Source organism: Pipra filicauda, unplaced genomic scaffold (genome assembly GCF_003945595.2).
Source record: "Pipra filicauda isolate LSUMZ 115617 unplaced genomic scaffold, ASM394559v2 scaffold1406_size14484_pilon, whole genome shotgun sequence".
NCBI classification, from domain to species: Eukaryota; Metazoa; Chordata; class Aves; order Passeriformes; family Pipridae; genus Pipra; species Pipra filicauda.
Window position 1 is genome coordinate 1 of NW_024103881.1, and position 13,654 is coordinate 13,654.

Here is a 13,654-nt window from a genome sequence, read left to right on the forward strand (position 1 = left end):
TTCTGTAGAAACCAACAGTTGTGTAAATATGTGGGGATTTTGGGTGGGAATGCAGGTTATGGACCAGGATACCTAGAAATTATTTTCATTGCAGAAACGGTGTTGACTGTGACTCAGTATCTAGATAGCTGCTGCCTAGAGTTTCTAAGTGTGGATTTGAAGGCATTTATAAAGAATTCATTTGGATAATTTGATTACTCTTTGTTGTAGCTCTGCCTTTGACACAAAAACTGGGTTGCGTGTGGCTGTGAAGAAGCTGTCCCGACCATTTCAGTCCATCATCCATGCCAAAAGGACCTACCGAGAGCTGCGGTTGCTTAAGCACATGAAACACGAAAATGTAAGTTGAAGGAGATGGTATGAAATATTTCTCTGAAGTTGGACTATCCAGTGAGCATCCATCATGATTGTATTTAAGATCTTGCTGCATATGATTTTTTCCTAATGCTAAATACAAAGCTTGCAGTAGTCCAAGGGATTATAGTTGTAAAAAAGCATGCAGAGTAAAAAAAACAACCCAAACCCCAAAAAAACCACAATAGCCAATTTTGTGTTAAAAAATCTTAAATGTTCTATAGAATATAATCTTGAAGTTACAGTTTAGCAAGTTCATGCTGTCATAAAGGTTTGGGACACAAATGATGTCACTTACATTCTTGTGTTTGCTTGCTGTAGTAAACTGCAGTTTTTGTTATGTTAAGCATTTATTTAAAAAAAAAAATCCCAAAGTTTGTTTTTAGCGGCTTCTGGAGGGTTTTTAATACTTGTTTTGGCTTGCCTGTATCAGAAGGGTGGGAAGTAGATGTTCACTAGATTCCTGTAGGTAAAATAGAGAGGAAAAAAGGGGTGGTGGTGAAGGGGTGGAAATTAGATGGCTTTTCATCAACAAGGAAACAAAACAGAATGTGACAAAGTTTATGTTGAACTATTTTTTGATATAAGTTGCATTTGGTATAGAACACAGTTGGCTGACCCATTTCTTGTGTGTGTGACATTAACACACCAACATATTTATACACTGCAAACTGTTTGGAGCAAGCATTACATGCAGTGGAGCAAAAAGTCTCATCACGTGCAAATCTGGAAAGTATGGCAGTTTAAGGGGCTTGAGCATAAGGTAGTTTTCTATATCCTGTATGTAGTCTAGTTCATTATGATCTTGAGCAAGTAAATGAACCTGCAGAGCACTCAAGTGCGTCTGCATTATATTTTCAAGTTTCAGAAGGCCTCGTTAGCTTACATAAAGCACAACACTGAGCAGATGGAAATAAAAACATCTACTGGAAGGAGTAGCTTCTATGCCACAAAGGATCTTAGTAATTGTATCATATTATGCTATGAATATGTTTCACAACTTTACTATTTTCTTTCTAGGTGATTGGCTTGTTGGATGTGTTCACCCCTGCCAAGTCACTAGAAGAATTCAATGATGTGTAGGTAACTTCTCTGAAGACTGCAACAAAATACCTTTTGTATCTTCTTTTATGTCTCCCAGATTATTACAGAAATACCTAACACCTTAATTCATCTGCCATCATTCACAAATAATTCTGAATTCCAGCACAAAGATACTAGGACATCCTAAGCTATTGCCCTTGTCAAACTTGTTCACTTGGTGTGTTTTATTGACCAGTGCTGTTGGAATCAGTGTACTAATCTGCTACATTATTTAAAGTGTGGTGGACATATTTTGTTCATTAACATGCTTTGGGACAGTCAGCCCTGCTACTGGAGATGCATAGAGAATTTTCATCCTAATCCTGTTGAAGAGATTGCTTCATAGCCCACGTGTTTCCTTCTGATAATAGGTACTTGGTGACACACCTTATGGGAGCAGACCTGAACAACATTGTGAAATGCCAGAAGCTCACCGATGATCATGTGCAGTTTCTCATATACCAGATTCTTCGGGGGCTGAAGGTACGTGCATCTGTCCTACCCAAATGCTCATCAACAGGAGGTGCAAGTTCTTGAGGAGTGTTATGTCCTCAGAGATTCTTGTGAGTACACAGTGGGGCTTCTGTAACTTTCCTAATGTATCGTAGGACAACTTTATATTATCGTTCTTTCATTTTATAGCTCTTTGGAGCTCTATATCAGTAAGGTTTCCTATTATTTTTGTGTATTCCTGGGGGCAGAGTCTGGAAAACAATGAACTGATGCCCTACAATCTGCTCTGACTATGAATTTGCCCTTTCTTCAGTTTTGTTTACTTGTGTGGTTCCACTCAGGTGACAGCACTCCTGGGTGTTCCTAATGAGAGACAAACTGGAACACCTACCTACTTAAAACTTACAGACACACAGCCAGGTCCTTCTGCAGACAAGCTGTAGCATTTGAATTGTGTGGGCTGGTGTAGGGCAATATTTTCTACCGAAGAAATGAAAAGGAGGCTGCTTGGACTGTTATATAAAATTTATCATCTTTTTTTTTTACAGTACATCCATTCAGCTGACATAATACACAGGGTGAGTGTTTGTTCTAAGATTGTTTTGGTACAGGAAACAATGTTTTTAAAAAATGAAGCAGAGAATTTTACCATGTAGCACTGATTGAAGCCAGAAGAAATTTTCTGAGAATTAGTTTGGTTAAATAGTAAAAAGATTAAACATGGGAAGTGATTATCAAGATCTGTAACTTCTGTTTCTGCCTGTGTTCAGCTTGTATCTTTGTGAAGTAGCTTTTCTATTAATATACATATATTGCACTGGTTTTGCAGTAATCCTTTATGCATTTTTGCTTATATGTAACACGTCTGAGGATGTCAAATCTCTGACTCTGATAAAATACTTTACCCAGAGTTGGTATTTACACTGAGTTAGAATCTATATTTCTATCTGCATTTATATTTTTATCTACTTCAGACTTGTGAAACAACACTGTTGATGTTTAATTTTTTAGGATTTAAAACCTAGTAACCTAGCTGTTAATGAAGACTGTGAGCTAAAGGTAATGTAATCACAAGATCTGATTGGTTTGACTGAGATTTGAGCGAATGCTGCGTGGATGTCCCTTGCAATTAAAGGGTCAAAATAACTCCTTTTGAAAATACTTTTGTAGCCCAAGATACTAATGTGCTTCCCAGATGTAAAGAGATGTAAGGATGTGTTTTCTGTATCTGTTTCTGTGTTTCTAATGAATCATAATGAAAGTGAAGAGCTAATAGATTTAGTTTGGGTTTAGTTGCTTTGGAGACAAGATATTGAGACGTAATTCTTATTGTCGAGTCCTATACTGCTCTAGGCTAGTGTATTTTAACTGGTTGTGAAATTTGGTTTCATAATCTGTTTTTGCAGCTCCACTACCTCTCTTCTCCCCATTCCAGTGATTGCTTGATTGTTTGCTCTAGCTGGTTTGCATTGTTCCACTGCAGTAGTTGGTGTATGTCTTTTCTGTAGATCCTGGATTTTGGCTTGGCCCGACACACAGACGATGAGATGACGGGTTATGTGGCTACCCGGTGGTACAGGGCCCCTGAAATCATGCTGAACTGGATGCATTACAACCAGACAGGTAATGCCTCTAACTAACACAAGGCTTTTCAGTTTCTGAATGGTGGGGAACAAAGAGATTGTCCTTGTACATGCTCCCTTCCATTTGATGGAATAAGTCAGCAGTCATGGTAATTATGCTTCAGTAAGGGAGCTTAAAAGAAGCAAGTCATAGAATTGGTATTTGAACCACAGTCTGTCAGATGTAAGTCAAGAATCATTGGGATAGCATTGACAAGACGGCTTTAAATATGAACCTTTGAAACTGCCATCAGTAAAATATTGTCAGCATTTATCCATTGTTTTCCCTAGCATAGTAGTTTTTAAAGTAAGTGACTGGAATGGATCTGGATGAGAAGGTGTGCTTTTAGGAAGCTGCTGGGAATACACTGAAAAATGTCTGCAGTTATGCTGTGAAGAAATGATTGAAAAGTATATAAATCTATCCTTTCCTCTCTTGTTAGCCATTTGTTCAGAGTTTTATCTTCCTCACAGTTTCCAGTATCTTCTCTCCAGCACACCGCACTTCCTATTTGCAGATCAGGCACAGAGAAGAAAAAACGAAGGCTGAGAATGGTTCTTGTACAGGACAGCATATGCACCATACAAAATAATGTGCTACCCCAATTTCATACGTCAATATTTTTTTCTTTTTTTCTTTTTTCTTTCCTCTTGCATGTATATAGGCTTGTCTTATATCTCTGTTATAAGAGTTGGTGGTTGTTTGGGTAGAATTTATGTAAGGCGAAGTGCAAATTCATTTCTCAGAGCTGTCTTGGACAGGTTTCGTCCTCTGATTATATAGATTCCTCCCCAGCTCTTTGGTGTTCAGTTCATGTTATTCTCTAGAAGGAAGAGTTGCCTGATCTAGTAGTTTGCCTGATCTGTTGTTTGTACAAGTTTTAGATGACACAGTTATGGAACTGTATTAGTTAACTTGCAGTGTATTTCAGATTGCTTCAATGCCATGAGACTATTTAAGGGTGGAGTTGTTTGCAGTAGTTGGACAGGGTGATTCTACTGAGATTGTATTTTCATGCATTATGTTGTTTTGTTTTCTGTTTTATTTTGTTCAGTTGATATTTGGTCAGTGGGATGCATTATGGCTGAACTGTTGACTGGAAGAACATTGTTCCCTGGTACAGACCGTATCCTTTAGAAGTAATACATTTTTTGAAATGGAAGTTAGAGATATTCATTTTCACATACTTGACAAGAAAATAAGTTGTGTGTTTGGTTGTGTACTTTTTTGTTTGTTTTCAAATTAATGGCTTCTATTCCAGTACGATGAGGTGAGTTCTTGATTTTGCTGCACATCTGTTCCTATTTATTAGCATCCCTAGAATTACTCACATACTGTTTGTTTCTGGGAGTTACTTTCCTTTAAGTTTATTTAAATTTATTAGTTGAGTTTGTAGAAAATACCTGCATGGCTGTCTGCTGAGAATCCTGTCTTGCTTCAGGTTTCTAGCAAATGCGAAGCATCCCTTCTGGCTTTTCTTTGTCCTGTGGGTATGCTGTGAAAGCAGTGGGTTTGCAGATTCTTTAGTGCCAAGGTTCTCATTAAAATTGCTTTGAAATGTTTAGGTTCTGCTTCCACACCTGACTGTAAACAGACTGTGAGCCTTCTTTCACAGCATGCTTGTATTGATATGAAAATCAAGCTCGAATAACGTCTTTTCAAAATTATTTTTTTTTGGCCTTATCAAAGTGGACTGGGTAGGACACTTTGGCAAATTTATGAGAACAGTTTCTGAGATTTGGTCACATTTTCCCTGGGAAGTTGGAACTGAGACTTGATGCAAATTGCTGCTCTTAACAGCTTTTCTCCATTCAGGCACACAGCATAGCAGGGTAATTTACTACTGGCAAGAATTTTCATTGCCTAGAGGACTTCATTTGCCAGAGAAAAGTACATTGCCCACCTTTGACCAAAGTTTATTATTTCAGCCACAGTTTGTTTATTTTAGTACCTTTTATTAATTTCTTAGTATTTATGTCTGTTAATTCAAATATGTTAGCACTTGATGAAAAGAACACTAGCGTTGGAAGTGCTGGCCTTCTGTTTACTGTGTTGCCTTCAGAAAGCATCTCGAGGAAAAGGCTCTCATTCCAGCTTTGACACAGTAACCTCCCTTTTCAGTGTGCTGTAACTTTATCCTCTTCCCTATTTTTCTGGTTGTCTTCATCTCATAATTTGTCTCCATATTTGTTGAATTGATTGTATTCCACTCTGTAGTCATCTCTGCTGTATATTTCTGTTGTCAGACAGAAACTGAACTAAAACAAAAGTGGCTTCAAAGCTAGAAAAAAAGTTGCTCTCTTTCTATCCACTGATTGAGCATGTGTAGGTTGCTTTGGACAGATTTGTTTCTTTCAAGAAAAACTGAGAGATCAAGGATTGTTGATTCAAACAAAGCAAAAGTCTTTCAGCTGTTGCCATTATTTGACTCTGGTAACAGTGGCACTTTAGATTTTAAAAATCTTGACACTTGCAGCTAAAATATTTGCTAATAGGATTTGCAGTGTGTAACAAATCCTTCATGATGAGTTCTTTATGACTTGAACAACAGTGATCTTCCAAGCCTGAGAATTTTTTTCTCCAACTGTGTTCTTAGCTGTAAATTATAGCAAATAATATCTGCAACGCAAAATAGAGTTTACTTCTGGGATCTAAATTGTTTGCTTTGTTATACTTCACTAAGTTATATCTCCCAGCAGATGCTCGTGATTGTTTACTTTAAATGCACAATTTCTTCTGCAAATGGCAGCAATGCTTTTTAATTAAATGCTTTTTCTGTTCTGAGATTTAAGAAAATATGGTGAGATTTAAGAAAAATAAGGCCCAATCCTTTCCCATTTTAGACAAAACTTTGTAGTACTGTAGTTCTTACAGTTTGTGTGTGTGGTTTCCCACTTCAGGTAAATGTATATGCTTTTTGATTGTGAAGTTAGAACTATAAGGGGAGCAGCGTTGGTTCAGAATCTTGTTTGTGCATGTAACACTCATCCAAGGATCTAGAAAGGACCCAAGCTGTCAGCTTTCATCCCAGTTTTGCTGACATCTAAAGACAGCAAGCAGAAGTTAGATAACAGTCGGCTCTAGTTTATTCCTGTCTTGGAGGGCTCTTTGAATATATGCATGATTTTAGAAGAAAGTTTTTAAGAAATTTTCCAGGTTTAGACACTGCTGGATAGTTCTGGGCTCTTTATAACTTCTTTGTACCCGCAGATTTGCTGAGGCCTGTGTTCCTCCTGCAGTGTCTCTACACAACTGCTGACTTAGTGACTTTGCAAATACTATTAACATACATAATTCAAGGTATATTTAGCTTGCCTCTAGTAAGTATTGCTTGCCTCAAGTAAGCTTGCCTCTTGCAGTATGTCCAAATCCACTGCAGTTCTAGAAAATTCTCTTTGCAGTTGGAGGCAACGTGACTCTGCGTTCTGTGTGTTCAGGAAGCTGGAAATTGCTCCTATTTGACACCTGAAAATTTGAAATTCTTGCTTTTTGGTCTCAAGATGTTCATTTTTTTGACTCTAGAGCTTCACGTTTCTAAAATTAAAGAGACAGTGACAGAATACGTAATGACTTCTCAGGATGATCGTCCTTCTGTTTAGATGGTTCTTTTGTTTGAAGTATTGGTCCCCTTCGCCAAGAATCTGGCAGAAATGGTGTGATGTTATTTACAGTACATCACATATTTCTTTATACGGCGCAGAGATGCATCTGTTACTTGTAAGAAGCTTCAGTATGGGTAAGCTGTACAGTCCATTTAATTGGGTAAGTAATAAAGTTGTATTCTGAGATTATGATCTTCAATGCTGTCTGTGATGATTATGCCACTGATAAACTAATGCTGAACTTAATGTTCTGAAGGACCTAATCTGTAGAGATTCTGAACATGGCTGTCATTGATGTAAAGCAAGAATTGAGTTACTCTTAGGAAAACCCCCCCAATGGTTAATATGGTCTTAGCTCTGCAGTATTGTTACAGTACTCTTAACTTAAAACTGAATGCAAGGTAATTGAATTATTTGTATTGTAATCTATGGGTAGAAATATTTGGATGGAAGATGGACTTCCAGTATTGGTAAGATCTCTGCCAGGAGGCGGAGAAGGGGAGCAAGATTGTGAGAAAGACTAGTCAGAGACAAAAAAATGAGGTAATGAAAATCAGAGTCCTTTAGGCTTTTAGCATGAGTCATAGATAGAGGCTTTTTTTTTGGTATTATTGTATCTGTCTTATACCAAGATCAGTTTCTGCTAAACATGTATATTAAATTTTTTCAGCTCTTGTAATGTGAATGATTCACACGAGTAAGTAGGAAAGTTGACTCTTTTTGACAGTGTGACTCGCATAAAATCATATAAAGTGAAAATAAGAATATCTAGAACTGTTTGGACTAGTTTAGCCAATTTTGTTTTTCTGTATGTTTTAAGTTGACTGTATTCCCTTAAACTCTGAAGAGTGTTTTTATTACTGTTTCTATTCAGTAGTATGAGTCTCATGATAACTAACCAGTCTGAAATTACCTATTCTTCTATTATGTCTTATTCTTGCTTGTGGTGGCAGCTAAAACAACTTTGAACTTTGCTTTGTCTGGATAAGCTCTTACAATCCTATGATGTCTGCTGCTAATGGTGATGGCAGGTTGTTTTCTGAATTTTAGAATCACTGAGGCTCATCAGTCCTTGGGAGTATCTTGGAGATGGCACTTGGGGTTTGCATGCTGTGCTTTCCTTCTCTATGCACATGTGGTGGTATTTTTCTTCTGCTTTCTATTTACTACATCTTTTTCCTGTCTTTAATTGCTTATGGCTGATTTCTCTGGGATGTAGTAGGCCCTGTAGTTAAAGAATGCTGCAGTTCAGCAGGCTATAGATGGCAGGCCTGAAACTAGAAGCAGGGATGGATTTCGGCAGGCCTGTGGCAGTGCCAGTTACACATCCTGTGTTTTCTCTTGTTTATCTCAGAAGTCACTGAAGCATATTACACAAGTAACTTCCAGTAGTAAATGGGGCAGCAATATTGTGGGCATACCTGGTGCACACGATTTTAAATGCCTTTAAAGTAATTTAAATATTTAAACTGAGGTATGGCATGTGACTTCTGAGGCATGTTAGCAGTTGAAATTTACACAACTGTGTCTTGCACAAGAATGAATGAAAGATGTAAGGGCTGTTTTAAATAGCACTGGAGAAAAGCCAATTTAAGAGTCAGTTGTGGTTAGTATAGTGCCCTCTGCTATTTCTCCTAAACCAGTGAGTGGGTATTCTGACTTCATTTTAAGCATTGACAATTAAGAGTTGCCAATTCAGCTAAGCTAAATCCAGCTAGATACATTGGGTTTACGCTTAGGTTGTGAGTGCTTTAAGTAGCTACAAGTTGGCCAAGAAACTTGACAAGTGAGAAGTTAAATCAGCTGTTCTGACAAACTATTTCCAAGGCTTTTAATTAATTTAATATGTAAAACTTTAGACCGGAGTTTACATCAAAATGTGAAGGTTTTAGCAAAATATTGGTGATTTCCTTCATATACAGTTTGCCAGTATTACAGGAACTCAGAGTTGTTGTCTTTCAGTTTGTTTTTTTTAAACAGGTGACAGTTTTTGAAGTTCCTTGTAGTACTGAAATTAAAAGATACTCTAACAGGAAATGGTAGCTGTATCTTAAATCATCAGGAAGGCATTGATCCCAGAAAAAAAGGTTGTCTAGTAAGTAGACTACTTTTATTGCAAGGGAAATGTGTAACTAGTTTGGTATAATTAAAGCAAATGTAAACATTACAGACAGTCTGAAATCACAATGGAGGATAATTCAGGGAAGAAGAGAGATTTTGTGTTAATGGTTCCTAAAAAGATATTTTGTCTCCTTACTATCTTGAGTTTTAGACATAAAACAGTGTCTTTGATGGACCTATTTTTCTCCTCCACTCAATTGTACATTTTGTCACTTAGGCTTTGTTAAAGAGGACAGCTCAGACTGGTATGTGACCTGGTGGAAGCTCTGTTCTGGAGTAAATGTTCTTTGCATCTGCAGTGTTACATCCTGAGAGCTGTCCACATAGATACATTAAACCTGAGCCCATATTCTGTTTCTCTCTGCTGCTCCAGCAAGTCTGGAGGGCAGAAGGGGACGTGCAGGTGCTTTGGCCCTCCTGATCCCAGGGGCTGGCAGAGGTCAGTACCCTCTGGCGGCTGCAGCAGCCCAGCTGCTCTGGGCCTGGGAAAGTTGTGCCCCATGCTCAGGTGAAGCAATGCTGGAGGTTACGAGCAGGGGCCAATCATCTTCTTACTTTCTAAGTTTTAGAAGTGGCTAAATTATCTTGGAAGGTGTTCACAAAAGGCCTTGGCTTTCTTTTTAATATTAGTGCCTACCCTTTTCAGCCTTCTGCTTTACTTCAGCTGTCACTAACGCAACCTAATCCTGCTAACTGCGGCCACTTTGGTGTGGGGCCTGAAGGGGTGAAGGGAGCATGTGAACTGATCCTGTGCCAGTGGGGCAAAATCTTAGAGTTCTGCTCCAAAATAGTTAAGGATGCAATGCATGTTTTGTATGTGTAGACAAGATATTCAATCTGTCTGACAGAGAGATGAGTTATAAAGGGGTATTCAGTTGTAAACAAGAGGAATTAATATGGTTTGCTTAAAATAGATTTTCAGTCGAGGCCTTGGCAGGAATTAATTTTCAACATTAATAGGGTGATATGTTGCGCTTTTCATTTTGATTTCTCCCAGCATTTTCCTTTATGGTCCATCATTAGATATTGATCAGTTGAAGCTCATTTTGAGACTCGTTGGAACCCCAGGGCCTGAGCTTTTGAAGAAAATCTCCTCAGAGTCTGTGAGTTTACACTTTGATTGTGATATCTGCCCTTTCAGAAGTCCCAAGTTTGTGTGTTGTTCTCCCGTAGTCTCTCTGTAGTATGTGTTGGGATTTATTTTCTGTTATTTTAATTCTTTTGCAATTCTTTGCTCTTGGATGGCTTTGAGTTCTTATGCTATGTGTATCTGTTCTTTATTCCTCTTACCTCTGCCCATGGTATGATTTTGTCCTTTCATATTCCCATTTTACTGCTTTGTGACTTTTCTTTGAGTTTGTGGATTGTATGATCAGATATTACTGGGGAAATATTTTTCACAGCTAAGAGCTTGAGGCTTATCTCTATTATTACTTCTCCAGATTATGTACCCAGGGATCTCTCTAAATAGGAGCAAGTGTGTTATCCTGTAAACACACACAGTCCCTTCTGTGCTGTGATTAAGTCCTGAAACACTGCTGCCACTATCTTTGTTTTTGTAGCATAAAATGCCTTTTGGATGCCTGTATCTAGCAGCTGTTTCCAGGGCACGCAGCATAGTCTGCTGAGCATATAACTACTTGTGCTATGTAGGATGTTGCTATATGGGGCCCTTTTTATCAAGGTAATAGCAAAAAACAGCCATATTGCCATTTGCTATATTGTACTAATCTTGAATTGTGAACTTCTGCAAAGACAGGGTTAAAAATGGCCTTTAATTTTACCTGTTTGTGAAGGTGGAGTGCATAAACTCCGTAGCAGTTGGGAGTAGCAGGTTAATGCACAGTGAGCAGTGAGCTGGCACAGGGGTCACTGGCGGTGCTTCAGCAAGTCACTGCTGTTTGTGATGCACAGCAGAGGATCAGAGCAGTGGAGAGTGGGGATAAGATTTAGTGCTGCAGCTTATGTTCCTGTTCTTGTAACAGTGACTGTAAATACAAAGTGTGAGATTAGCCTTGGATTACATGTGAAGAAGGTAGATGTACAGTGCAAATTTGAATAAATTGGTCAACTTGCTGAATATCCTACCAATTTAAAAAGCCCTGGGATGTTCTGCCTTTGGAGAGATTAGAACTGAATAATGCAGGTTGCTTTGGTTGCTCTGTGAACTGACCTTAAGGCCAGTCTGGTGTTTGAAGTACAGGGGGACTAGCAAGAGACATAAACTGAAAGGTTGACTAAATTAAGCAAAAGATTAGTTTGCATATGTAAGTTGAAGTGGGTCTTTTATTATATTTATTGTGCAATAATAGTTAAAAATTGCTCTTACTGAGGTCTGAAACAAGAGTCTGTTAAAAAAAACCAGTAAAATACTGTTTCTACAATTTTTTTCCGTTGTATGGGGAATGCAAAACTATTACGTGTTTGAGGGCCTTTAGTGTGTCACTATAACAAATTGTTTTTCTGCTGCATTACTTTACTTGCTCTCACTTTCCCTGTTCACTGACATCAGTCTTATGCAAAGCTAGTGTTTTGCTAATTTTGCACTTACTGCTTGCTTTCACCTCGCCCACATATCAAAGTGCATTCAAAGCTGTTCAGGTGTCAGTTGTGAACCAGTTTCACTTCGCACCACAAAAAACTAAAGTACTCTCCATGCAGGGAGGAGGTAAAAAAAAGCTGGTAACCAGTGCAGAGGATACAGGTTTTGTTTCTGTTTTAATTTTTGTTCATTTTCCTGAAGCTGTATATAGCTTCAGCGGCCTAGGAAGAATTTTGAGGTGTAGCTTCAGCTGAAGGAAACATCTACTCTGATGGCTTAAAACTTTTGGGAAATGTGAATGCAACCATGTTGGAGTGTAATAGTGCTTTTATTGAACAGAAATACTTCCTGTACTGGCAGTTACCAACTGATCAGTGATCCTCCATTGTTTCAAGTGTTCACTAGGGTAATTGCTTAACTTCTCACAGGTAGCTGAAAAAATTAGTGGGCCCTGCCTATATGGCTTTTGCCTTGTGGTTTGCAGAAGAGATGCTTTGTATGCAACTGTTTTGTGTTTAAAATGGTTTTTGCACTGTTTTTAACAAAGCCCTTGACTAGGCACTTAAGATATTAACCAGCTTCAGCAGATCATGCGTCTGACGGGAACACCCCCTGCATATCTCATTAACAGGATGCCCAGCCATGAGGTGAGATCTGAGCAGATGAGGGGGGTTTGCAGGGCAGGTCTTCACTTAGTGTTCACCTCTTCTATAAATTCTATGCTTGCATGTGGCATGGGGTGGGCAATTAACTACCTGCTCTTCAGCAAGATTTTTGTACTAAATAAAGTCTCGAGATTTGGACAGTGCGTGCCCAACTACAGACTTCTGAGACTCGGGAGAGTGTGGATGTGAGTTGGTTTTGTATTGTGTGCCGTGTTGTGCAGCTTCTTTCTTCTTTCTTCTTCTCTTCTTCTTTCTTCTTTCTTCTTTCTTCTTTCTTCTTTCTTCTTTCTTCTTTCTTCTTTCTTCTTTCTTCTTCTTTCTTCTTTCTTCTTTCTTCTTTCTTCTTTCTTCTTTCTTCTTTCTTCTTTCTTCTTTCTTCTTTCTTCTTTCTTCTTTCTTCTTCTCTTCTTCTTTCTTCTTTCTTCTTTCTTCTTTCTTCTTTCTTCTTTCTTCTTTCTTCTTTCTTCTTTCTTCTTTCTTCTTTCTTCTTTCTTCTTTCTTCTTTCTTCTTTCTTCTTTCTTCTTTCTTCTTTCTTCTTTCTTCTTCTTTCTTCTTTCTTCTTTCTTCTTTCTTCTTTCTTCTTCTCTTCTTTCTTCTTTCTTCTTCTCTTCCTTCTTCTTTCTTCTTCTCTTCCTTCTTCTTTCTTCTTCCTTCTTCCTTCTTCTTTCTTCTTTCTTCTTTCTTCTTTCTTCTTTCTTCTTTCTTCTTTCTTCTTTCTTCTTTCTTCTTTCTTCTTTCTTCTTCTCTTCCTTCTTCTTTCTTCTTCTCTTCCTTCTTCTTTCTTCTTCTTCTTCTTCTTCCTTCTTCTTCGTCTTTTCTTACTTGTTTCGACTCTTCTTGCCTCTTCTTTCTTCTCGCTTCTCTTCTTCTCTGCTTTTCGGCTCTTCTCGCTTTTCTCCCTTCGCTTCTTTCCGTCTTCTTCTTCTTCTCGGTTTTCTTCTTCTTCTTAATGTTTCTTCGCGTCTTTCTCTTCTTACTCTTCTTCTCTTCTTCTTCTTGCTATTTCTTCTTCTGCTCTTTTTCTTCTTCTCTTCTCTTCTTTCTTGTCTTTTCTTCTCTTCTTCTTCTTCTTTCCTTCTTCTTTCTCTTCTGGGTTCGTCTTTCTTTTCTTCTCCTGTTCTTCTGCTATTCTCTTCTGCTTCTCTTCTTCTTTTTCTTTCGTCTTCTCTCTTGCTCCTTAATTTCTTTCTCTGTCTTCTTCTTCTATCTT

The 13,654-nt window shown here is 38.1% G+C and overlaps 1 protein-coding gene across 2 annotated transcripts; it reads left to right on the top strand.

The window, feature by feature from the left end:
- The first annotated feature begins 202 nt into the window (after positions 1-202).
- LOC120322669 (mitogen-activated protein kinase 14-like) lies at positions 203-12,658 on the top strand. Of its 2 annotated transcripts, XM_039378553.1 has the most exons (8): positions 203-340; positions 1,375-1,433; positions 1,809-1,920; positions 2,439-2,468; positions 2,902-2,949; positions 3,399-3,513; positions 4,568-4,639; positions 10,260-12,334. In XM_039378553.1, the coding sequence occupies exons 1-8, from the start codon at positions 326-328 to the stop codon at positions 10,418-10,420; spliced, it is 612 nt and encodes a 203-aa protein (XP_039234487.1). In that variant the 5' UTR covers positions 203-325; the 3' UTR covers positions 10,421-12,334. The 2 variants fall into 2 exon arrangements, with proteins under 2 accessions (XP_039234487.1, XP_039234486.1); XM_039378552.1 differs by lacking the exons at positions 203-340; positions 10,260-12,334 and adding an exon at positions 12,346-12,658 and having other exon boundaries at positions 1,375-1,437.
- The last annotated feature ends 996 nt before the right edge of the window (positions 12,659-13,654 follow it).